Raw genomic sequence first — 27,396 nt, 5'->3', positions numbered from 1 at the left:
GTGTAGGGAGAGAAGTCTGGAGGAACGCTGAGCTGAGCAGCACCGAGGACAGCGCCCGGCAGCGCCCGCGCCCAGGTCTCCCTCCGCAGCACTGACTCGCGCACACGCTGAGCTTTTGCTTACCCCCTCTCGCGCGGACACAGACACACACGCATTTCACACACCCAGACACACACCCCGCTGTACAATGGCAGAATTCCACCTGCAATCGTCCCTCATCACAGCCTCACAGTTTTTCGAGATCTGGCTTCATTTCGACGCTGACGGTGATTATCTTCTCTTTTTAACTGTTTCAAGACCCGTTTCCATGCCCCTTCCCATTCTTTGCCCTTTTCTGAGCCTCCTGATCCCATTATCCCTCCTTTCTATTCTTTACTTCTTCCCCCTTCTGCCTAATCTTATCTTCTTATCTCCCGACTGGCCGCCAAATCGTCAACCTGAAAGTTTATATTGTTTGCACTGTAATCCCAAAACCTTAAACTGTTGTCTTTCCAGGAACGGTAATGGTAGAAGGAGAGAGAGAGAGAGAGCAGGGATTGGGGACACTGCTCCCCAAAGTTTCTGTGGCTGCGCTCAGCACCCCAACCATCCTCCTTTGTCCTCCTCAGTGGATCTAAAGTTTGATACCCCAGGAGGGGAGCGCTGCCGCGTCTGTACGCTTTGCTGGTTAATCAATGTCCAGGCAAGAGAGAGCCTCTCGGGTCGCCAGAAAGATAACTGTCTTGGAAAGTGAACGGAGAAGACACTCGGAATGAGATATCTGACACCAGAGTGCCTCTTTGTCTTTGCAGGAAGTGGTTACCTGGAAGGAAAGGAGCTGCAGAACTTGATCCAGGAGCTCCAGCAGGCGCGAAAGAAGGCTGGATTGGTAGGTTCAAGTTTGCGAAAAAGAAAAAAAAAAGACTTTCAACCCCCAAATTAAAACATTGTTGTGTTTTCACAAAAAGCCAGCAGGGTAAAGCGCTTTCTGGGTAATGTAAACTTTTATTGACTGCGAAAGGCAAGAAAGAACACTTTTCCAATTCGCATACAGAGAAAGGGGAAAGAGACAGACTGAGAAAGAGAGACACAGAGAGAGGGGAGAAAGAGAGAGAGAGAGAGGAAGAGGGGGAAGGGAGGGACAGAGAAGGGAGGGAAGAAAGGAGAAGGGGAGAGAGAGAGAGAGAGAGAGATTTTCTAAAGGGAAAAACCTTGCTATCTGAAATCGCAGTTGTTAAATATATTATATAGCAATATGTATATATATACTATATAGTATAATTTATATTATATATACTAGTCTGATACTAGTCCCTTGCTTTAATAGGTCTTAAAGGAAACTGGTGCATGAGATTCTTTTAGCGGATCACCACTTCTACACACCTGAGTTTGATTAGGTAATTTTTACTTCTGTTTTATATTGTGTGAGAAATAAGGGGGTGGAAATGCATTTCTGCCCCTTGGTGTCAAGAAACAGATCTGCAGATTATGGATCTCTACTCTAATCACCAATTATTATTGTTGTGATGTTGATGTCGTTGGGGAGATGAGAAACATCTTGGTCCTCAGATTAAGGGAAAGTTGCCAATTGCAACCTAATATGAGCAAGAAGTTACAAGAAAAGCGTCTTCTTTCTGTTGAAAGCAATAAACCGTAACAAAGGCTAAGAAGTAAAAAGTAAAACAATTTTCAAGAATGTCATGTATTGTAAAAAAAAGGCAAAGTGATACTCTGATGGGCAGCAATTGATGTGTTTTGAAGATGGCTATGTTTGTTATTTAAGCCATTTTATAAATAAGCATTCTTTATTAATCATATAAATTGACCTCCCTTTTGGGCATAAATTAACTGTTAGAAAGTATGTTGTCAGCACAAATATAAAAGTATAATCAGCTTTTAAACATAGATGAGTGGTTTTCAGGAAGGAAAACCGGGTTAAAAATTGTACTACTCTATTGAGGTTTATGTAACACTGTCTTTCAAGGCGGTGTTGAATTGGGATGAGTTAACGTTAATGGTCTTTGGGCCTTCTTGACTATGTTTAGAAAGGTTTTACAATACCAATGATGTATGTATTATATACGCAGATCACCACCAATTAATATTGAGTGGATTATATATAAATTTATAATAGAACTCTTTATGCCTATCTAAAATTGAAATTGTTGTAATATACATCTCTGTATACGCATATTCAAAAGAATCCCAGAGGTCTTAAATGTGTTATAATGCATGTACAGAACTATCAGTTACAAAAATCATTGCTAAATTGATTTTAAACCAGATTGTGCTTCTAGGGATTGTTTTACCCAGATTTAATTATTATATAATCTAAAAGTATAATCAACCGGATAAAATACATAAAAATGTTTTATATACTCTTCACCACACCAGATCTTATATATTCCATGTAAGTAAATGTATGCAATAGCTGTAATTATAGCTCTATGTATCTTTTTGCTAATCTAATAAAAGCATTATGCTTCCTAGTTTAAACAAATACCATATTTTAAAAATCCGGTTGGAAAAAGTCTTACTTTCCATAAAATATAGAATTAAAATCTTGGAAAGATGGCTTCTGGCAGCTAAATGGATTATATTTTAATTTGTCCCAGAAGTAATTTTAATATTGAAATCTATTTTCAGTTTGGAAATTTAAATATTCATGAAATTTAAAATATATTTTTCTTCCTCTGATTTTAATATTTGTACCTTTTTGTAAGCGATATCTTCATGTTGGAGATTTAGAATTTAATTATTTTTCTCTGTTTTGGAATAGTCAAAGCTCCAATTATTAGACTATAACATAATGATACTAAACAAGCATAGTTATAGGATTATATCAAGTTGCTTAATACCTTGATTCTTGACCATTTTTCTGGAATGTAAATACAATCTGGATTTTTCTGAATTGAGTATTTTTCTTGATTTGGGTAGTTAAAATCTAAATCAAGATCTGGATTCAGAGTTTCATATAATAGATACATGTTTCACTATACTACCAACTTCACTGCATTAAACTTACTTGTATATATTTCTTCTCTTTCTTTAGAACACAAAAATTGCCCTTATAAACTAGGCTTTTTGCATTTCTAGCCATAGGATAACAAATTTCATTGCATTAATGGAAACATTGTTTGGCTTTTCATGTTAATAACATGAAATTTCAAAATTTTCACTAGGTGAATATAACATTAATGAAATATAACAGTGCAATATATTTTCAAAAACTATCCTTTTATACTAAACATAGTGCTTGGTCTTTGTATTTGCACTCATTTTATACATTTTAATTGGTGGTGATGATGAGTATATCTTTTGCACTGTTTAAAAAATAGATTTTGACATACTTGTCAGAAACTTAACGAAGTAAATGTCAAGTCTGCTAGTTAAAGTAGTGATATTACACCATTTTAAAATTTAAGGACAGATGCTTTGGTTTTTGTTTATGCTAAGGTATATGTAAAAATAAAAAAAAAACTGTAGGACCTCATATTCCCACTATTGCTGTGGTTGGACACTTTCATTTTCTTACAATTGTTTCTATAACAAAATGAAATAAATACAAATTGTAATTTATCCATAGTAAGTTTTATAAAGACTGAAATATAATTATATTGCTTTGTTATTATTTATTATCTTAGTTCTACTAAAGATGTCTACACTGGTTCCAAACAGATTTTGTAAATACTAGTAAAAATGATATTTAGTCTTAACATAACCCTTAAATTATATTAACCTATCTATCCCCAGAGAAAACTTGTGTGGTAGATAATACCACCATCTTGTTAGCTATGATGAAAACTGAGACCTTAATTTGCTTTCCCAAGGACGTAGAATAGAACATTAGTAAGGGCTGACCTATTTTAAATAGGCTTCAGCTAATGCAACAGGGCTATTTTAAATGGGCTATGTTGGAGACCCAAGGGTAAAAATTAAACCTCCTGAATACCAGTTCTATGTTTAGATCACTAGTTTATAGTTCATAGATCTCTAATATATTTAATTTTAAAATTTATTTAATTGATAAATGCCTCTTTTATGCTTAAAACAATCTTTGCTTACAAAGTGAGTTACTCTTTAACATTCATAATTTTTGTTTATTCAAACTGAAAGCATATATTACTTTCCATAGATAAAACATTATGTTAGAATGAGAAAAATGTTGTAAGACAAAATAGTGTATCAATATAAGGTAATCTTTAGTGAAGCAAGCCATGTTTAAAGTATATTGACAGTGATGATTATGTTAAAATTCACTAAAAGTTATGAATGGAATGTTTCTGACTACACTTTCAAAGGATAGCATATTCTCAAAATTAATAATAAGATAAATCATATTGAGAAATAATCATCATGATTATAACTCTTTCATTTGGACCTAATAAATACTGTGTATCAGTTATGCCTTTAATTTTTATGAGAATAATTAATCATTATGCATATTTCTATATGGTTCTAATTTTGTTTTTTCTTTGCAGTAAGTTATTAACACCGTCACAAGCATAACTGGCTATTTTTTTTTACAAACCTCTTACCTGCTTTTATATAATTTTAGGAGTTATCACCTGAAATGAAGACTTTTGTGGATCAGTATGGGCAAAGAGATGATGGGAAAATAGGAATTGTAGAGGTAAGGAATTTATGCATTTTTCTGATTTAATTTTAATAAATGAGTTTCAATTTTGAAATTGTATTCAAGTCAAGTGTGATATAGCAAGACCCATTCAGAGAGGTTTATTTTACCTAAGTAATACATTGTCTTCTGTTCAGAAGCACAAAGTTAAAAAATGTTCACAAATGAAAAACATCTAAGAGTATTCCTAACCCAGGGCCTAAATTTCATATATTACAAAATTGAGACCCTGGAGAAATAAAATGGTTTGTCTCTGGTCATACAGTTGTCTGCTGGCACAGGTACAGTTAGAGGAACAAGTCCCTGACTTCTAGATGAATATCAATCACATTCCATTACCCAGCCTCACTTCAATGCAGTATCTAAGCATATGGTCCATCAGTATTTCTTATCACTTAACAGTGTAGACTTGACTTTTAAAATATAAAATAAAATGTTTGTAGCCCCTGTGAAATATTTACAGTCCCTATTTTGCATGGCAAAAAGCTGCATCCTGTTTGACAATTGGCCTTAGTAAAAACAGAAGAATTTAACTAGAGTGAGTGAATATTTTATGATCTGTTATAGGTACAGATTTCGTGTGAGTCTCTGAAAGTTAAAACTGTGGGTGTCAAATTTTATCCTTTCACACTGACTTTTCCTATTAAGGGCAACTTATTTTTGTCTGTGAATCAAGGAAGCAAAACCGATTATGCATCAATTCTTCTGTATTCTCAGATTTGTGAAAGAGCTGTTGCTTGCCTTATGTCTACGTTTCCAGCCTGTGGTGTCTTAGCCTCTTTCTTTATCTCAGCAGCCTATTAGAGAAATTGGGTGGAAGCCTTTGTCCTGAAAAATTAATAAGGTCGTAATTTAAAGTATGCCAAATCATAACATAATTATGTTATTTATATAGTGTTTCTCAGTGTATTAGATTGCCAAGTATTCTGGCTCTCAACAACATTTAGTAATAATTTACCTTTGATTCAGAGAAATAACCTGGTTTTCAAATAATTGATCTTATAGGACACTTGTGATGCCAATATGAAATACACTTATTTTTAAACAGCTGATACAAATAGAGTTAAGAGAGGACACCCTATTATTATCTTTATAATTAAAATTTTCCCTGGAGTACATACTTCCCCTTTACCTATGTGTAACTCATTACTATATAAATAGATAATAGTAATGGGACTTACAGATTGACATATAGGCCAACTAATCAAGATATGAAACCATCAAGGATAAGAAAATAACTTTTAAATTAAACATAAATGAGATGAGGTAATCTAATTATTCAAAACTAGTTTGGAAATATGACATCAGTGAAATTACGAATTGCCTCTTTTAGAGTTTGACATACTTTATAATCCTAGTAAAGGAAAGCCTGTCACCTTACATTTAACATACTTCACCTTGAAGGACTCCAATGGACTCAGCTATTTATTCAATTTCATTTCTTCAGTGATACTAGATTGTGCAGTAAAAAGCATTGGTCTGATTCACATGGATTTTACATTTTTAAAAGGATAAAATGGATGAGCATGTTTTGAATCCAGGTTTTACTTTATGTGATACAATCTAATCATTGTGACTTATTATTTAAGCTTTATTTTGAACGAGAGGTTAGAGGCCATTTAGCAGATGCATTGTCCTAGAGGTTTAATGAAGGAAATTTCCTCAGAAGTTTTAGATAAGAAACTGTTACAGGAAATAAAAAGCTTTCTGTGTAAGGAAAGATATAGAAATATACATAACAGAAGAGGATGGAGAAGGCAATGAAGTCTGAAATAAAGAAGTGGCAAGCTTTTATAGCAATAAAAATAAAAGAATTCACATTTGTATAAAATAAAATTGACAAAGTGTTTTCAAATGTGTTATCTCATTTGATCCTTGTAACAAGAAAATTAAGTAAATTTAAATATAAAATGAAGACCTATTTTATAGTTGTGGAATGTGAAGCTTCAATAGAATTTGCCTAAGGTCACAGAAAAAGTAAGAAATAAATGGTAGAACAGTAGAACCCAGACATGTTCCCCCAAACTATTCTGCCTTTTTTTAAATAATAAATAATCTGTACATTTTCTGCATTAAAAGGAAAGGTTTTCAAGCTTCAGTTGGTTGATTACTTATGGCAAGTTTCTAAGTTTAGCCAGGTTGAATAGGGATGCAGAAAGTGTTCTGCAGAGAACTTATTTGGGCAAAGCCCTCGAAACATGATTTCAGCAGAACTTTTGATCAGCTGGAGAAGAAATAATTTAAAGGGAGACAAATGAGATACATATAAACTGATCGGAAGATTTTAGTGTTCCAGGACATGGAACTTTTTGCTAGATGGGACTCTTGGGAAGAACTAGCCAACATTCCTCATTTTAAGGATGAAGAAACTGAAGCCCGAAAAGGTCGAATAATGTATCCAAGGTCCCACTTGCAGGGAGTGACAAAGTCTATACACAGACTTAGATCTCACTCTGATTTTGGAACTCTTTTCATTAACCTCAGTTATCAGCCAAGACATAGGAGTAAGGGATCTGGAAGAGGGCATTAGGTTGAGAGAAGAGAATTGAAGAATGGGAGGAAAAATAGGAGATTGCTTCAATAGTTCATATGCATGTCGGTTCACTCTGTGATGGGTAAGAGTGAAGAAAAGAGAAATTCTGAAAATAATTGGGAAATAGAAATTAAAAGTTACAGGTTACATGTAGGAAATGGGGAGAGGGAAAGTAGGAAATGCCTGAACTTATATTTTGCTCTCTAGTGTAACCAGAAAGCTGTATTAAATGAAGTTCATCCTTTCTTTTTCCTATTTGACATACATCACTTGCTTAGAAATCCTATAAATAATACAGAACATAAAAATTCTAGCCAGCTATAAAGGAATGCAAAATCCTATGTTTTCTATAATTTATAATAATCTACCTACTGACATCAAGCACACATTAACTCTGGTGTTCAAAGGGAAAGGAAGATGGATTTACTTATATGTTATGCTCACTTAATAGTTATACTCACAAACTCATCAAAATCTAATCAAAGTAAACTAAATGATACTCATGCAGTGGTCTGCTTCCCTGATGGAATAGGCCAAATTGGTTTGTCTCTGAAAGATGTCATTCAAAAGATTAGAAAATGTAATGATTAACTTTCAAAGTTCTGACCTGATAAAGTTAACTGACACTTTCTAACAACACGCATTTGCTAACTAGAAACAAATATGCTTCTTTCTTAACTTTCTAATTTCTTGCCTTAAAATAGATTTAAAAATTCACACAAATACAGTTTAGAAATAAAGAGATTGGTAACACAAACTCAAGACAGGAGCATCGAAATTCTGAGATAATTTAACAAAAAATGTGACGGTCAAAAAAAGTTCCAAATTTATTCAGAATAACAACTCCACTGCAAAGAAGGCTGATTAAAATAATTTTTAAAAAGGAAGACTGAATGATTTAGCAGATAATAGAGCTTTCTTGTCTGGTGTTCACATGAAATACAGGTATTTCTCTTGAGTGGATGTCAAATCTGTAAGTTTTTCACCTCATCCTTTTGGCAATGTGTGAGAACCTACCATCCTCTCCATTCTTACTGTTTCTATCCATCCAGGTCAGTGCATCCACTGAAAAATACACCTAAAAGCTATTTTAATCCTAAAACTATAACAACCCTCCCAGGGAAGCAAACTGTTCTCCAGCATTTCCCTCTTTTCATCTGCAGTGGGATTTGAGCCTGTGAGTTTAGCCATAGTGAATATACTTTTTAATGGAAGACTACTTTTCCACCACAGAATTTTGGGAAATGACTGACAATGAAATCTGATTTTAAAATTCCCTCTGCATATATTTTTCTAAATGATTTATTAGGAATACTTTTTTGATTGAGGATTTTAATGGAGGGTGATGAAGGTAAGGGACAGAGTCTCAAAGCCAAGAAAGTCAGACTCTGCCTTCAAATCTGGCTCCAACTATAATCTATGTGAGAGCAGGCCATTTACCCTCTTTGAACCTCTGTTTCCTTGGCAGTGAACAGGAATGACAATGTATTAACTTCATAAGGTTATTATGATCATCAGTATCAAATAATACATGTTGAACAAATAGATCGACCCTGGCACACTGTAAAAACTCAACAAATGTATTTGCAGTTATTGTTACATATAAAAATAACTTACTACAAAATCTACCCCATCTTCTGAATGCCAAGCCTTTCCCCGACTTATTATATCATTTGTCAAATTCAAATTATTAAACTGAAAGAGCTTTACATTTTTGATAAAGTTATTTACCTTTCAAATTTCCTGGACTCACTTCTCACTGGCTAGGGAAAACATCTTTCTGGTTCTCAAGTGAAAAAAGAATTGAATGCTTGTCTAATACATGTTCAAGAATGTTAACATACCATGATTGTCTTTAAAAGTTAGGAATTCTGCCTCATATGCACTGTGATATAATTTATATCACTAATGAAGTTGCCTTTCATGTACACTCTCCTCACAACTGGTACTTAGCTTTATTGTTGTTTTTATCTCCTGCTTTAAAATTGTCAGGGGAAAACTTCTTTGAAAGTATCTGCCTCCCTATATGGTTCTCACTAGTGCTGACTGTGGTCACCAGCACAGTGCCTAGTATTTAGTAGCCAAATGAGCCACAGCAAGAGATTTCAACTTACTCCAAAACATCAGGCAAAGGCTCTGTATTATGCTAGAAATAAAAGAGAGAGATAAAGACCCCTGTTATGGGTAGAGTTCCCTGGGAAGCAGATCTGAGTGGAACAGTAGCAATGAGCAGGTTTATTAGGAAGTGCTCTTGGGATCAATATCCCTGGGATGGAAGTGAAGAGAATAGATCTGGGCAGAGGGAGAAGCTAGGCTGTGTCACAGTCTCAACGGGGACATCAGCTGACCCTACAGTGAGTTCTGAAGCTGGGATGACCCTTCAGGAACGTCTCTAGTTTTGAGTGAGACGGTTGGGCCTTTATATCCCCATGTTGATCAGTCATAGGATGCCACCTCCTTGGGGACACAGCTCTCTTCAGCCCAGTTATTCCTTCAATGGGGCCTCACAGGTGAGGCTGCAGCAACACGCCCAGCACTTGAAGGGAGTTCTGGGTAGCATATCACAATGTCTGCCCCAACTCCTATTCACAGCTCAGTAATAGGTTATTGCAATTATCTCCGAAGGAACTTTACCTCCATTTATTTACAGCCTATCCTGACGCTAGACAAATAGTTAATTGCCTTTCTGTATTGCTTCAATAAAATATTTACTACAATTTGTGCAGTTGCTGGCCAAAGAAACAGTAAATAAGACACAGACTCCATCATCAAGGAGCATGTAGACTAGTAGGGGAGACAAGCAAGTAGAAAATTGTTGGGTTTTTTTCCCTACTCTTGATGACAAGCAACCAGTTCTCAGAAATGAAGCTCTGAGGGATTCTACTTATTTCCATAGCTACCTGCGTTCCACTCAACCCCTTGATATTCTTCACTCTCTTCTCCAACTCATAAAAAAAGTTTTGGGAGTCCATAAAAGAGCAGGCAGGCAGCCCAAAGATTACGGAATCACCAATAATACTGGAATAAGTAGTATTGGGTACTTCTATAAACAACAGTGACTTAGCATATCTGAGAATAAAGCAACTCTGCTTAACACCTCCGATATGAAAGACCTTTGGCACCTTGTAGACATGGTCATAAAGGCTATAACTGGAGAATTACTGTGCCCAGCTCTGAAGCTTGAATATTGATTCATACACATTAACAGAAAAACTGAGAGGCAACACGGGACCACCACATTGTGAAACGTGTCTTAAGAAAGATTTCTTTACATTCACTATAGCCACATCCTATATATACATAATAATCTTTTATATGCTTAAGACTCCTTTCTAACATTTATAAAATAGGATGGTATCATGTTGAGTGTAACAACAGTTCAGTGAAATTAAAACAGATTGAATATGTTGCACATAGACACAATCTGTATTTTTTAATAATTTAAGAATAAGACCAAAGCAGTATGGGCAAGAAATACACATTTGTAGTAGACATGAAGAGCATTTTTACTATCTCTGTATCTTACATTTAGGAGACCTCTGAACTTTATGTGAGTTACATGAACTTTTATGTTGAAACAAAGATGACAATTTCCCTAATTTTACATTTTGTGATTGCTTACTAGCTCATTCGTTTGTTTTTTCTGTTTTATGTATTCAGTGGATTTGGAGATGTAAAATATTTAAAGAAAATTATTCATTTTGTTCAAAGCAACACACATTAGTTATAAAAATCCAAATAAAATAGAGAATTATGATGAAGATAAGCAAAAAATATTCTAAATCCTTTTAAGTAGGTGTTTTTAATAAAGTAAAATTACCAACCAATCCACAAGCATTTATTTCAGGCATATAACACACTAGATGCCATGCTGGACATTCAGGGGATGCAGAAAAGTATTATTCCCTGCCGTCTTGAAAGTAATGTTCTAGAGGAACGTCATGCAAAAACTTTAAGAAGTATCTAACAAGTTGCATACCAATAAATAAAGGACGAGTTGGTGTTAGCTATCTCCTTTTTCCTAAATGAATACTTATATTCATGAAAACCATAATAAAATGTGGCTAGATTTTCTATATCATGCAGAACCCTCCAAAATGTATACATAACATCCATTTCCATTGTTCAATCTTTCCCTTAAAATGTCTGCCTCTGACATATTTTCTTCCTGTTTGATGTGTTTTATTGTCTTCCATCTTTGTTCCCTCTTCTTTCTTGGATTACTTTATCTTCTCTTCCTATCTTCTTTAAAATCCTCAAGAAGACGTTCTTCAGAATCCCTCCAGGGAAGTATTATTATAGAAGAGGCCAGGCTCAACAAAAGACTGGAGGGGCGTGGGTGCTTTTCCCTCCTCCAGAGTCCCTCTCCATGCCTAGCCCACCCACCGCCATTCTCCCTCCCTTCTCCTCTTCCCCATTAGCTCTGGGGGGAGACCTACATTCTAGGTCTAACTTACCAGATATCTGGATACTTTAATAATGAAAATCATTTATATCTACTTTCCACTAGAAGCCCACTTACAGATGAGGAAAAGAAGGGATTTTTATAAGGAAAATGGCGTCCTAGATTTCAATTAGTAGAAACAGCCTATCATATTCAAACTGTCTTATTGTCAAGTGTAAAAATCACCAACAAATTCATTATTTGCAGTCCAAGAGCAAAGAAGCAACCAAACCATTCTATTACTGTCTTCAAAAAGCATGTTGTTGACTTAATCTATTAATAATCACCAAATTAAAGTGATTTTCAGTCTGCCAATCGTCAAGTCAAGTCATTCAACTTCTTTGGGCCTTAGCGTCCTCAATCAAAAAGTTTGGTCTTTGAATAGAATTAAATTACATTATTTCTGAGATATAGAATTTTCTGATTCAAGTATTCAAAGGAATTGAAAGAATGCAAGGGCCACAGAAGTGTGTCCTGCACTTAATAAGGGACCTGGATAACACACACATACACACACACACACTGCAATGATGCAAATGTGTTTGTGTACCAAAAGCTAATTACATTTTTTTAAAAGTACTGGCAGATTATAAACCCCGATTTTTACTTTTTAGATATATTATCATCTATCCACACTAGTGACCTTCCTTTAAAAATAAATAAGAAGGCTGGGCGTGGTGGCTCACGCCTGTAATCCCAGCACTTTGGGAGGCCGAGGCAGGTAGATCACGAGGTCAGGAGTTCGAGACCATCCTGTGAATGGTGAAAGCCCGTCTCTACTAAAAATACAAAAAATTAGCCAGGCGTGGTGGTGGGCGCCTGTAGTCCCAGCTACTCAGGAGGCTGAGGTGGGAGAATGGCGTGAACCCGGGAGGCAGAACTCACAGTGAGCCGAGATTGCACCCCTGCACTCCAGCCTGGGCAACAGAGTGAGACTCCATCTCAAAATAAATAAATAAATAAATAAATAAATAAATAAATAAGAAAATGTTTTATGACTAGGTCATATTAAACATGTTGATACGAGGTTTGACCCTTTCCCTTAGTCTCACCCACACGTGTAGTGCCTATAAACCAAGTGGTTTTAATTTGAAATATTATTTCAAAATCTAAAATAAGATAAGCTAAAGGGCATACACAGCCACAAGAAAATGAGATTCCTTGCATATAAAGTAGAATAGTGCATTTTATATTAAATTTTAATTTTAAATGAAACTAAAATGATGAATTTTTTTAAAAGTTATTATAGTCTTTTCTATAACTTGGTAGACTTTGACTTTAAGGCTGATCTAGACTACAGGCTCTTGGCCTGAAATCCATGGATGAGGGTCCAGGCCTGTGATCTAGGGAATTCATCAAATCTTGAAAATCAGGTGAAATACAGTGTGTGTAGATTCTTTCTCTAACGGTGAAAATGCAGTGCTTCCAACAGAAGGCGTTTTGAACCCAATATATTCAAGAAACACTGGCTTCTATTTCAAGCCCTTGTTTTAGTGATGAGGGTACTGAAGTCCAGAAATGGCTCGGGGTTGCTGGGGACCACAGCTAATTAGCTACTGTGCCAGAAATAGATCTCACATCTGCAGTGGGGCCATCAATCCAGCTCCTTCCTTCTCCGCACCCAATAGATTAGTCATAAAATGGGATATGGAATCCTTTTTTCTTCCAAAAAAAAAAGAGAGGAGGATTGAAGTTATGAAATGAGATCTAAGGGAAAATGTCATAGAGGCATGCCGTGGAGATCAGAAAATAAACCCCAGCCCTGGATTCAAGCAATGGATGTCCTTTCAGTAGAAAGCAACAATTTGAGAACTGGCTTTTCCTATTCCTGTTTAATGCCCCACGATTCCTGATGAATTTCTTTTCCATTGCCTTAAAATTGTCTTTGGTTTATCTTCTCTCGTATCTCATAGTAGGCTTTCTCCTCGGGCTTGGGAATGCATTTTACCCCTTCACTCCCCTCCCCAACATTTATGTTTCTCATGGTTTCTTTCACTTCACATGAAATTTATGGCCCCCATATGTGCCTTTCTGTGTACCCTGAGAGGAGAGAGTCCTAATCTGTGGCATAGAACACATGAAGGGTTCAAGCCAACAGGATGAATCTGCCTGAATGTCCAGCAGACAAGAAGTGGCCGCGCTAGTTCTACCTGAGTACAGGTTTGCTGCAGCCACCTCACTGGCCCAAGAACCAAGCACACAAGGGCACAGGAGCATTGGAGAATCGACAGCACTCCATAGGAAAGTACCAGAAAGGGAAAGCCGACTCTAATGTTTTTCCTCTCCTACTTTTCTAGCCTGTGAGGGGACAGGTTGAAGAGAAACTAAGCAGCAGGTAATGGCAGAGACTTGTTTTTGAGCAACTTACAACACGTTTCTCTCTTTTTACATCTTTTCCAGTTGGCTCACATATTACCCACAGAAGAGAATTTCCTGCTGCTTTTCCGATGCCAGCAGCTGAAGTCCTGTGAAGAATTCATGAAGGTATAAGAAAGCCGCCCCTTTAAGAAAGCTGCTTAAAGTGGGAAATTGTTCCTTTTATTAACAATGTGTTTGTTTTCCTTACCCCAAATTACTTGCAGACATGGAGAAAATATGATACTGACCACAGTGGCTTCATAGAAACTGAGGAGCTTAAGGTAAGCAAATAAAACTTGTGCTAAGTTTTCCTTTCAAATGCAATTATGAACTAAGAGTTTCCTAGCTTTTTATAAAACCTCCCACAAAAGAAACTAATGTTGAACAGTGTCACATTTTCACCTACTCTTCGACATTGTTAATGAAGTACCAGATCAAAAAAGCAACTTCAATTGCTTCTTGAAATTCTGTAAAGTAATGCAAGAAATTAACATTTTCCATGGCATACACAAATATAAGACAGACAGACAGATAGAATTATAGATAAGCCGAAAAATCCATTCATTTTATTGAAATTTGTGGTTTTAATTCTCAAAATAAACACATATAAATAAATTTCCTTACAAAAGAAAGAAGAAAAAGTTACTGAATAGCTACTGTATGCTAACTACTTTACACATAATGTCTTATTTAATCTTTGCATAAGTTGTATGAGATTGTATTACCCCAGTGAGGAAGAGTTGAGAGAAGTTAAGTGATATACTGAAGGCCACACAGAAATCAGACAGAGCCTTGATGTGCAAATCCAGGCTTGTCTGCCTCGAAGGCCTGTAGACATTCTATACAACCTACTGTCTCTCAACAACGATGGTAAAAAATAAAAATTCTTCTATAATTAAACTTTTGAAAAACTGCAACTTAGAAAATGAATTTATCACTTCAGATATCACAGAGGAGGATATAAAGGAAAAGACAGAGATCTGAAATCAAGTCTTACCTCATTAATTGCTACATCTTTCCAATTTTCTTTAATCTTTAAAATGAGGGTAATAAATCCTTCCTCTCATGCTTATTGTGAAGCTCCAGTAAGATTCTGCACACGAAAGCTTTTGTGACATGCAACATATAATAAATTGTATTATTCATGAACTCAATTTACTAACCTTTCAGGTATATGGAAGTATTCTTCTCATTTTCTCAAACCGACTCCAAAACATCTCCATCTTAAAGACCCTACTTTTTCTATTTTTAGAACATAGAGTGACTAAAATATAAGTGAGTTAATATTTGCCATGTGCCAGGCAGAGTACAAGGTGCTTGGAATGTATTTTAAAATTTAATCCTCACAGAAAAATATGCAAGGCAGGTATTATCACTCCTAATATAAAAACAGTGAGATTGGAATGCAGAGAGATTTGATGATTTTTCAAGATTACACAGCTGCCTAGGAACAGAACCTAGATTTGGACCTAGAATATCTGACAATGCTAAGAATGATTCCCTCCCACCCCCCACAGCACTACATGCTTTCAGACTTCATTTATTAAGAGCTGCTTTTTCGCTATGTGGGGAAATATGAATATCAAACAGTTCTAGTCATAGTTCAACATGGTTTGAGTAGCATACAATTTTAAAGATGAAACTAGGACATTTGGGCCATGGCAAAATGGCTAAAACATATTCAGTTGTATCCTCTTGAAAATGTAAATGTTTTAATGTGAAGTCACTAAAACAATGTATTTTACAAACTTGCAGCTCAACAACCCACAAGGTGACAGTTAAGCTACTGTGTTTTATTTTATTAGACCAAAATATTCTTTTAAATACCCTTTTTAGTTCATAATGAAAACTTTAGCTCATTTCCAATACTGACCTCTAAATATTCTAAAAGTCTCCTTCTTTGTTCTAAATTTTATTCTCTGAAAGAGATTCTAAATAGAAGTCCTCTTCCCTGGGGAATTTTGAAGATAAGTTGGCATTCTTTTTTAATGGATCTTTCAAGAAAGCTAATTTTAAGATCCATAATGGAGTAAAACATCACTTGCTCTCAGACACGACTTTGAATCTCTGCGTCCCAAGGTTTCTCCCAGGCTATTTTTGTGACCACCATTTTAGTCTCTGATGAGGCTTTTTAACCCAATTAATCTCTGACAAAAGCCCCATAAGGCTCAAAAATAAAATTCAACCCCAACAGATAACTTTGAATTTTCCATGCTTCACTTTGGATTTGAAGTGGAATATTTGCTGTAAAAAAAATTGTCAAACTAAGAGTGTCTTTCCTTTAAAAAGGTGACATCAAATCAGCCCAGAACTGGAACATTTAGGAAGGAGATAAGTCATTGCTGAATCGAAGAAATCTAATCCTTCAATAATATCTGGGCACAGTATCTGCCTAGTTTTTCCTAATTGCGTTAATTCATTTTCTGAGAAAATAAAGGAGTTACGAATGAATAGCACTAAACAAAATGAATGACTATTATATGCTTAAGTGCTTACACTGTCACTTATATGGCAAATCTTGTAAAGCTTTTATTTGATTTACGTTTCTGTTAAAAAAAAATAAATTCACTCCTAAGCTCCAGCTGTCAAGATAATAATCATCTTTTTTTCATCTTCCCACATTAATCTCTATTTTAATATGATTCATATATCTTTCAAAGATTCAATGACATCATCTGTGGCCAATTTTGTTAATTTAAATAGTCAGTGGAAGCATTTTAACCAAAGCACTTTGGACTGCATCAAGCCAAAAACTATCCAACTGGCCCTCTGGAGAAACAAGCATCATGCTGGCTATAAACTGATGTGTAAATACAGCCTGGGGGGCAGAAAATGGATTTGAAGTTAGAAATAGATCTCTATCAGGTTTACTGATATTTTTTCACACATATTCCAAAGGTACAAAGGCCCTTGTGTCTCTTGCAGAACAATCCCATGAGTACTTGTGAAGATATCAGCAAGGAGAAATACATCCATTGGGCTGGCTGGTTTTAAAAGGTTTTATTCAGATAAACTGAAATCATAAAAGCATAGTAATGCACAGACAATGACCAATCAAGTCTCAGTAAAAAGCAGGTATTATTCCTGTCAAAGGTAGATTCGTTGCTGGAATGCCAGGAGGACCACCTGGTTTAGTCTTTCTTCTATTATAAGTCCCTCTACTCACCTGCTTCTACCCTCAAAAAGAGACTTTCTTGGCATTCCTGGTATGTCCTGTTCCAAGGCATTCTGAAATGAAAGTAGATGATATATTATTAATGACATTAATCTAAGTGTTCTTTGTTTTAACAGAACTTCCTAAAGGATCTACTAGAAAAAGCAAACAAGACTGTTGATGACACAAAATTAGCCGAGTATACAGACCTAATGGTAAGACTGATCTTGAAAAGATTGTACCCAAGAGCTCATGAAGTAGTATGATGTTCTTGCTAACTCCCAAGGCTACACAGGATGAAATAAATAAATGGTGGTGTGGGCATCATATGCACATAGGTGTCATTTCATTTGAAAAGTGAAATACTTAGGGATGCTTACATCTTGTCATTTTGAGTTCTGCAGGCATTGGCTTTAAGACTCAACATATGAGCATTTTATTCATTGTAGAGCTATGTAATTTTATCTATCAAAAGATGACTTGTTTTCTTCCAAAGCCAGTGTAATTATATCACTAAATTATATAACTTACACATATATAAGGTACACTATATTTATAAATTATATCACCAAAACTCACTTATTATAGAGGTCCTAAATCCATTTTTATCATAGTTTGGGAAATCACACTTTGTTAAGAGTTTAAAGGACTGTCTAGCTACTTTATTAATTAAGCAACTTAAAATGGGTCTCCTTCTTTCTTTTGATTTTTGTTGTTTTGGGGTTTTGTATGGGTGCTTTGAATGAGGAAATCTAAATATGCCCTGAGGCTGATGCTATGCTAAACAGTGATAACTAAGATCAATTATAGAATGTTGATAATAGAGCCAAGAAAACTGCTTTACACATAGGCACCTACTGTTTCAGAAAAAAAAAAAAAAAGCAAATAAATAAGGTTCCAGATAAAATAAACCAATGTCTATGAAGTTAGTTTCTACTGGACGAAGTTTGCTCATTTTGACTCATCACAGAATTTGGATTACCAGGAGATACATATATTTATACATGCTTTCAGTACTGTGAATTCTTACTCCATGGGTTTAAATCAGTAAACCATAAACATAGCTCTATACTATAAAAGCTACTGTTATATTAGATTGAAGGAGTTAGACTTTTTAATTACTCTGAGAAACAATCTAATAAAGTCTTTGATTATACTTGATGTAACCGAGGTTTGCTTTCAGCATCTCAGCTTACTTTTCTGAGTTGGAGTGGGGAACTACTAGAACTTTACTATTGCCTTATTCACCAACTAGTGTTATTTATTATAAAGTGGAGCTAAGCTTTAGTTTCAAAACAACCAAAAAGGTTTTCATGGTCATCTTTAATTCCTCATTACATCTCCACTTACAATAGCATTAGCAAACAAATGGAGGAGAGTTTCTTGCTATGTGTCACAATCAGCAGGTCTAAGCTCTGAATAACTTTTTGGTAATGGACAATAACCTACATTTATCAATTTTCTATTTTGTTCCAATCTTAAGGGATGCCTATTTAAAGAAAGGCTCCTTTCCAGGTACAATATTGAAGCAGCCTTTCAAAACCCACTCAGATGGGAGTTTTCCTCTGTTGGATTGGCCTGACATATCTGATTAAATGTCATAAACCAGTTCAAATCCAGGAAGCAAATTAATCGAGAGCTAATTAAAATTTAAATATATATGTTGGGAAATATTTCCCCATGGGCACAAAACTAAGTGATTGAGCTGTCCAGTATCCTGATAGTGTGACAATATCAGAATTTATGGTCAATGGATAAAATGTTTTGTCAGCATGGGACCCTGAAAAAATCTGCCTCCTACAAAAGATTCTTAGAACATCTCAAACCATAGAATGCCCTTCCTTTCCTCCTTAAAAAGATGTCACTAAATCTGTATCCATTATAGCACTGGACACATTCCGTTCTTTAAAACAAAATATTGCTAATTTTCACATATTTAATGTTCATTTAGTATATACATTTTATATATTTAATGTAATTCATATATACTACTTTGGTATAACATAGCAATAGTTGCTACTGTCTAAAAAGATGAAAGCTTCCCAAATACGGGTATGAGTGTTTACATCTGGATGTGTCTTTGTGAATGATGTATACATAAGTGCAATGGAGAGTTGGAGAGCTTTATGGAGTTTCTAATGTCCAATAGAAAATAAAACAATTCAAAATTATTCAAAAATTATATTCTCTAAGGATTTATTTGTTATCTGTTTTCTGCTTCTGTTTGTGCTATTCTATGATCTAAAAGGGTGAAATAAATATTTATTTTCTTATTGGAGACACTCCAGAAGTGCAAAAACTGTCAGACACCATCCCTCCCACATCTTGATACACATATAAATGTATTTGCAATAAAAAAGTGACAGTATTCTAGAAACATAGCTAAAACCACTATTTCTCTTTTTTGACTATTCTATATTATTCTGATAAACGCTAGCAATTGACACATTACAGAATTAGAAATTTGCATTTAAAGTTTTAAAACGCTAGTTTTAAATTTTACTGTATATATACAAGTAGTTGATAACTCAAACAGCTTTATTTTGAAGTTCATCTCCTTCATGCAATAAATTATTCCTCAAATAGCTAGAATAATGGCATTCTCTCTTTCAGCTGAAACTATTTGATTCAAATAATGATGGGAAGCTGGAATTAACTGAGATGGCCAGGTGAGTTTAGGAACCATGATAAATGTTATAAGTAGATCCTTTTCAAAAAATGTAATATATTAATATAATGTTTTTCTCTCAAAAGGTTACTACCAGTGCAGGAGAATTTTCTTCTTAAATTCCAGGTACTTAAATTTTTACTACCTTAAATAATTTTCCTTGAAAAGCTACACTGTGGGAGACTTGTCAAGGGAAACATACTGAAACATAGTAATAACATTTTAACATTTACTCTCTTCTCTGTCTTTAGGGAATCAAAATGTGTGGGAAAGAGTTCAATAAGGCTTTTGAGCTGTATGATCAGGTAAAAGTTTGTTACTTTTTTCCTTTCTTTTTTATTGCAGTAAGACCTCTTAATATAAGATCTATCCTCTTAACAAATTTTTAAGTATAAAATACAGTACCGTAAACTATAGAGACAATCTTGACAGCAGATCTTTAGAATTTATTAACCTTATATAATTAAGACTTTATGCCCATTCATTAGTAACTCCACATTTCTCCTTCCCCCAGCCCTGGCAATAACATTGTATTTTATGAGTGTGAATATTTTAGATACCTCATACAAGTGGCATCATGCAGTATTTGTCTTGTGCTGAGATTGATCATATGCAGTTCTATTTTTAATTTGTTGAGGACTCTCCACACTGTTTTTCATAGTGGATGCACCATTTTGCATTCCCACCAATGTACACAAGAGTTCCAATTTTCTTCACTCTCACTAACACTTGTCTTTTATATTTTTGATAATGGCCATTCTAACAGGTGTGAGGAGATATCTTATTGTTAGTTTAATTTTTATTTCTCTTGATTAGTGATGTTAAGCATTTTTTTCATTTACCTGTTGGCCATTTATATATCTTCTTTGGGTAAGTGTCTACTCAAGTCATTAACCCATTTTTTAAATTGGATTATTCATTTTTTGCTATTGAGTTATAGGCGTTCTTTATAAATTTTGGAAATTAACCCTTTTTGGGATGTGGTTTACAAATATTTCTGTATTCTGTAGGCTGCTTTTGCACTCTGTTGTTTCCTTTGCTGTGCAGCTTTTTAGTTTGATGTAGTCTCGCTTGTCTATTTTTGCTTGTGTTGTCTTTGCTTATGGTTTCATATCCACGATATCATTGCTAAGAACAATGTCATAAAGGTTTTCCTTATGTTTGTTTGCTTCTAGGAGTTTTACAGTTTCAGATCTTATATTTAAGCTTTTAATCTATCTTAAATTTATTTTTTATATAGTGTAAGCTAAGGGTCCAATTTCATTCTTTCGCATGGGGCTGTATAGTTTACCTAACACCATTTGTTGAAAAAAGCTATCCTTGTCCCATTTTGTGTTTTTGGCACCCTTATCAAAGATCAGTTGACCATAACATGTGAAACTGAGAGCTCATTAGTCTACGTTTCTATTTTTGTTTCAGTGCTATACTGTTTTAATCACTGTAGCTTTGAAACATTTTGAAATCAAGAAGTATGATGTCTCCAGGTTTGTTCTTCTTTCTCAAGATGGTTTTTGGCTATTTGGGATCTTTTCTGGTTTCACATGAATTTTAGGGTTTTTTATTTCTTTTTTTTATTTTTTTCTTTTTTTGAGATGGAGTCTTGCTCTCACCCAGGCTGGAGTGCAGTGGTGCAATCTTGGCTCACTGCAAGCTCCACCTCCTGGGTTCACACCATTCTCCTGCCTCAGCCTCCCGAGTAGCTGGGACCACAAGCGCCCACCACCACACCCAGCTAATTTTTGTATTTTTAGTAGAGACGGGGTTTCACTGTGTGGGCCAGGATGGTCTCGATCTCCTGACCTCGTGATCCACCTGCCTCGGCCTCCCAAAGTGCTGGGATTACAGGCATGAGCCACCGTGCCCGGCCAGGGTTTTTTATTTCTACAAAAATTGCCATTGGGATTTTGGAAATGATTGCACTGAATCTGTAGATGTGTTTGAGTAGTATAGACATTTTAACAATATTAAGCCTTCCAATCCATAAACACAGGCTGTCTTTCCATTTGTTTGTGTCTCTGTTAACTTCTTTGATCAGTATTTTGTGATTTTTAGTGTATAAGTTTTTCATCTCAGTTAACTTTATTCCTAAGTATTTTATTCTTTTGGTGCTATCGTAAATGGGGTTTTCTAATTTCCATTTCAGAAGGTTTAACATCATAACTAATTTTTCATTGTTAATTTTGCATCCTACAACTTTATGGAATTTGTTTATTAATTCCAACAGTTTTTGTGAGGTCTTTAGGGTTTTCTCTCTATAAAATAATATCTGCAAACAGGGATGATTTAACTTCTTTCTTTCCGATTTGGATGCCTTAAAATTGTGTTCTTATCTATAATTTGATTCTTGAGAAGAATTTGGAAAAAATGATTATGAAAGTTACACAACCAACTCATTCTTTTCATAGGAAAGGTATTATGGTATGCCCAAACTACATAAACCCCTGATTCGAATCCCACACTATGATTTACCTGCTTTGAGACTTTGAACAAGATACCAAACTCATGTGAGCCTCAATTTTTTCATTTGTAAACAAGAGATAATAATAACACCACTTTGCAGGATTGAATGAAGATTAAGCTAGGTGAAAATATCCAGCAAGATAAAGGTTATTTGTGATGTCACTAGGTCACATCCTTTGCTTCTAATTTGTTTACTCCTGGACTGTGGGCTCTAGTAGAACTCTGCCACCACCTAGTGTGACACATACCTTCCCCAGCCCTCAGTTTCCTCACTTGTCCTAGAAGAAGATATATTGTTAACATTAAGTGAATTACATGTGTAAGTACTTTGAAAAGTTCAAGATCTTTTACAAATGTAAGGTGTTGAATGAGAGGTAACTAATACCTTGCATATTTTACAACTTTGGAGCAGCTAAAAACTTGGGTGGTCTGACATAACAGATTATCTGCCAAATATGCAGTTGGGAGACTTTCTAAGGATTCCTATTATTTCCATTTTACTTCATTTCCCACTACTGTCGATGGAGTTGGTTGTATAATATTTTATTTCTCCTCTCCCAGGACGGCAATGGATACATAGATGAAAATGAACTGGATGCTTTACTGAAGGATCTGTGCGAGAAGAATAAACAGGTAACTTACTTACCATGGCACTTACTTCTTTAAGCAGACTCTATGGATCCATCCAAAACCAACCGCACATAATCTACTTTAAAAATTTATAGAGGAGCAGAAATAGAATTCAATTCTTAACTCAGTTTGGTTCTGGCCTAAATCAGGGTAACTGTAATAAATAGATTTTAAAAACAACCTTGTGATTATTCACATTTGTATAAGAATTTAATTCAGCTCTTTTGTTAATGGATTGATGTAACAAGTAGTTTCATCTCGAATTTTATCACTTGACAGTGGTTAATTAACTTCCATATTTAACTGGATTACAATGCCATTTATGTTTATACAGGAGCTGGATATTAATAATATTACAACATACAAGAAGAACATAATGGCTTTGTCGGATGGAGGGAAGCTGTACCGAACAGATCTTGCTCTTATTCTCTGTGCTGGGGATAACTAGAGTTGGTGGTCGCAACCACTTGCTAGTGATACACTGTATCTAAAAAATAACTGTGCACTATAAGGGAGTAGGCTGTATTTTCTTTTATATCTGTAAATTTAACTGCATATAGATAATTATCCAGGATGTGTGGCTCATTCTTTTCAGCTTGTTTCTATACTGTTTGTAATATACAGTTTTTGTAACCATATGATTGAAAAGAAGAAAGTCTATGCTTAGGCCAGTCAGTACACCCAATTTTAAAAAATAAAATATTATTGCTTTCATAAATATAGTTGAACAAGATTTCCCTAAAAATTCCACCAGGATTAATGTCTAAAATTCTAGTCTCTGATGTGCAAATGCACATTTGTCACTGAATAATGGAATTATGTATGACAAGCCAAACATTCTTATTTTAGACAATCATAGAACTGTCCCATAAAATATTTCTAAGCTTATTTCCAACTATTAGGAGGAATGTGCTTTTGCATCTAAAATACTCACCAAAATATAAATAAATAGTTAATTGTGGCTTTATGAAGTTAACAGTCTCATTACAGATTTAGTTTACCAATCAACAGCATGTCTACTGCTTGGATCCATACAAAACTATCAGTTCAAGTTGATACGGTGACAAGGGAAGGGAGCACCAGATGACACATAAATCTGTCTGATTCTATGCCTGTATTTCCAACAAGACTACTGTCAGAGAATATGACCTAAATCAATTTTCTAAACTGTTTTCACGTGTTGCAGATAATAATTATTCTAGTCAACTGCTGTTTCATGTCATATTCTGTGTAATCGCTGATTAAATCTAATACACTGCGTATCCTGGTGTCTAGTTTGCATACTTCCTGGATTTTCTTTCTATGTAGAACTGTTCATTTCCACCAAGGGTATCTGCTGCCTCTGAAAATATTTTTTTCTAGCTATAACAACTCTATTTTTTACTACATAATTAAATTTTAATGTAAAATTCATAGCATCCTGATTATTGAATGTTATATCATCAATACTTTTGTGTATTCTGTGGATTCTATATTTCATATTGAGATCAGCATTCAAAATAGTTCTATTTCTATCTGCAAATAGTTTCAAATGAGTCTAAAAAATAACATCTGAAAAGAAATGCTAACGTAATCATTTATCTTATCTAGCAAGAAGATTCTAAAACATTCTTTAACACACATCTAAGTCACAGTTTCACATATTTGTAGCTAGAATATCCTATACTGGTTATAGTTGACATGTAACAGTTGGTGATTTTAGATTTCTTTGATTGTGAAACAGGGAGCTATGAGAGATGTGTCCATGTGAAATTTACAGTTACTGCCTAGGAGTTAATGATCGTTCTGGGTCAGCTTAAATGTCCCCATTCTATAAATACAACACTTATTTTCTGAATTCATAAAAATAACAAAAAAAAAAGTGAACTATAATGTTTCCCTCAAGAACAAACAGAAACGAGATCTGCCAAAAACTAAAATTCATCAAATGATGTTGAGTGGGAGATTGGCTTTGCCTTTAGCGTGTAAATGGAAGCACTGCCATTAGATTGAGTTTAACTACTAAGAATAAAGAAAGAAGAAAATAACCTTAATCTCTTGTATTTGTTTTTTTCTTCAAAATGTCAGCTGACATGCAATCCATGATGGATCCAGGTGGAAATGTAGGATAAAATTTTTATGGCCTAAGGAATCTAAATAAACATAAATGTGACTCAGTGAACTACTGGATACTTCGTTGAATTGAAGGGTTCCTCTAACATTAAAATTTACAAAGAAATCTCAAAATTTCCAAATATTTGAAGTTTTCTGCCAAACTGACGTAGTCAAATATTTATTTATTTATTTATTTTAAGACGTAGTTTCACTCTGTCGCCCAGGCTGAAGTGCAATGGCATGATCTCGGCTCACTGCAACCTCTGCCTCCTGGGTTCAAGCGATTCTTCTGCCTCAGCCTTCTGAGTAGCTGGGACTACAGGTGCCCGCCACAACGCCCGGCTAATTTTTATTTTTGTATTTTTAGTAGAGACGGGGTTTAACCATCCTGGCCAGGCTGATCTCGAACTCCTGACCTCATAATCTACCCGCCGTCGCCTCCCAAAGAGCTGGGATTATAGGATAGGCATAAGTCACTGTGCCCGGCCCATAGTCAAATATTTCTTCTTGAAATATCTCCAAAAGAATAACAGGAACATACAGAATTTTCCTATATTTCATTCATAGAAAAATAACTATTCACTATCAAGTATGCACCAAAACTCTACCAGATTTGGCATTCTTACAGTAACAGCATGAGCAAAGAAAGAAAAACAACAACAAATTATGATAGGGAAATTTCTGAAGAGACTTCATAGAGGGCTGTCAGCAATAACTGTCATGAATCTAGAAGCAGGACTAGCGCGGTAGGCTTTAATTCCTGAGCACTATCACACAAAGAAATTCCTACACCTCAGCTACATCAGTCGCACTTACCTATAAATGACAAGTCTGCTTCCTCAAGCACAGAACAGGATGAAGAATGAAAAAAATGATTCTAGATAGGCAAATATAAAATTACAGGCATAATGCCTACCTCATACCACAAACAAAATTCATTACAAGTTTATCAATATAAATGTGAAACATATGTAAACACAGGAGAATAACTTCAATACTTCATGCATGAAAATACTTCTTCACATCCAATTATGAAGAAACAAATTGAAAAATTGGACTCTATTAAAATTAAGAATTCCTGTTCAGAAAGACTATACACTTCAACAAAAAACTATTAAAGAGAGTGAAAAATCAAATTTCAGAGTGGGAGAAAATATTTGCAACACATACTTGACAAAGGCACATACCCAAAATATATTAACATTACTCCTAGAAACCAACATTTAAAAATATAACCCAATAGAAAAATGTGTAAGAAAGCTGAACAAATTTTTCACTAGAAGATACCCAAATGATATCCAATAACATATACAAGTAATCAATTTTATTAGTAATCAGAATAAATGCAAATTGGCCAGGTGCAGTGGCTCACACCTGTAATCCCAGCATTTTGGGAGGCTGAGGCAGGAGGATCACTTGAGCCCAGGAGTTTGAGACCAGTCTGGCAACATGGCAAAACTGTCTCTACAAAAAGCTAGCTAGGCACGGTAGCGTGCACCTGTAGTCCCAGCTACTAGGGAACTCGGGTGGGAGAATCACCTGAGCCCAGGAAGTCAAAGCTGTAGTGAGCCGAGATCATGTCACTCCACTCCAGCCTAAGCAACAGGAGACCCTCTCTCTCAAAAAAAAAAAAAAAAAAAAAAAAAAAAAGCTAATTAAACACACGAGATGCCACCACACACTTACAGAATGGCTCAAAGTAAAGAGAATTTGAATGCTCACTACTGGTTAGGATGTGGCACAGTGGAAGTTCCCAAACAGCTTGGTGGGAGGTTAAATTGTGAATAGTCTTGGAAGCCATTTGACAGTATCTGCTCAATTTGAACACAAGCATACCCTAAAACCCAGCAATCTCACTTTGAGGTATTACCAATCTAACAGATAAAGGTGTATATATTTTCGCCAAAAGAATAGAATGTTCGCGGCAGCTTTGTGTTTGGCATAGCCTCAAACGAGAAATAATTCAAATGTCCACTAACACCAGAACTAACAAATACATTGTGGTATATTCATATATATACCTTAGATTCTATGGAATATAACAATGAGCATGCATAAGCAATTACTACACAGAAAGAAAGCCAAAAAACAGAAGAATACATATTGTGTGATTCTATTTATATAAATCTCAAAACAGCTTAACGATGGGGTTAGAAGTCAAGAAAGTGTTTAGTTGTGAGAAGGAGGAAAGGAGTCACGATGGTGGGCAGAAGGGAGGCTTCTGGGTTCCTGGTAATGTTCTGTTTCTTCTGTTTCTTGACCTGGAGAAAGGTTACCTGAGTGCATTCATATTGTAATAATTCATGATTTGTGCATTTTTAGAAGTCATACTTCAACTAATAAGCTAAAGACATTGATGGGTTTTCGCCTCTTCAAGGCTTTTGTAATGTAACTGTTACCTCCTAAAAACCTTGTTATTGTCTCTTAAGTTATGATCCCA

General features: G+C 35.0%; 1 protein-coding gene across 1 annotated transcript; it reads left to right on the top strand.

Moving 5' to 3' along the window:
- On the top strand, window positions 1-24,895 carry CALB1 (calbindin 1). The gene is made up of 11 exons (XM_017867909.1): window positions 1-266; window positions 792-868; window positions 4,538-4,612; window positions 13,993-14,076; window positions 14,175-14,231; window positions 17,242-17,319; window positions 19,718-19,773; window positions 19,859-19,898; window positions 20,024-20,077; window positions 22,794-22,865; window positions 23,197-24,895. Exons 1-11 carry the CDS (start codon window positions 188-190, stop codon window positions 23,308-23,310), a joined length of 786 nt encoding a protein of 261 aa, XP_017723398.1. The 5' UTR covers window positions 1-187; the 3' UTR covers window positions 23,311-24,895.
- Window positions 24,896-27,396: the final 2,501 nt, after the last annotated feature.

This window comes from Rhinopithecus bieti, unplaced genomic scaffold (assembly GCF_001698545.2).
Source record: "Rhinopithecus bieti isolate Rb0 unplaced genomic scaffold, ASM169854v2 scaffold_3856, whole genome shotgun sequence".
Taxonomy (NCBI): domain Eukaryota; kingdom Metazoa; phylum Chordata; class Mammalia; order Primates; family Cercopithecidae; genus Rhinopithecus; species Rhinopithecus bieti.
The sequence above is the reverse complement of the archived record's forward strand: the minus strand, read 5'-3'. Positions and strand labels throughout refer to the sequence as shown.

What these genes read in the sequence shown, in the direction of transcription:
- CALB1 (XM_017867909.1), top strand. Translation starts at nt 188, where the DNA reads ATGGCAGAATTCCACCTGCAATCGTCCCTCATCACAGCCTCACAGTTT. An exon ending in GCTTCATTTCGACGCTGACG is followed by an intron (nt 267 to 791) that starts GTGATTATCTTC and finishes TTGTCTTTGCAG; the next exon opens with GAAGTGGTTACCTGGAAGGA. An exon ending in GGAAAATAGGAATTGTAGAG is followed by an intron (nt 4,613 to 13,992) that starts GTAAGGAATTTA and finishes CATCTTTTCCAG; the next exon opens with TTGGCTCACATATTACCCAC.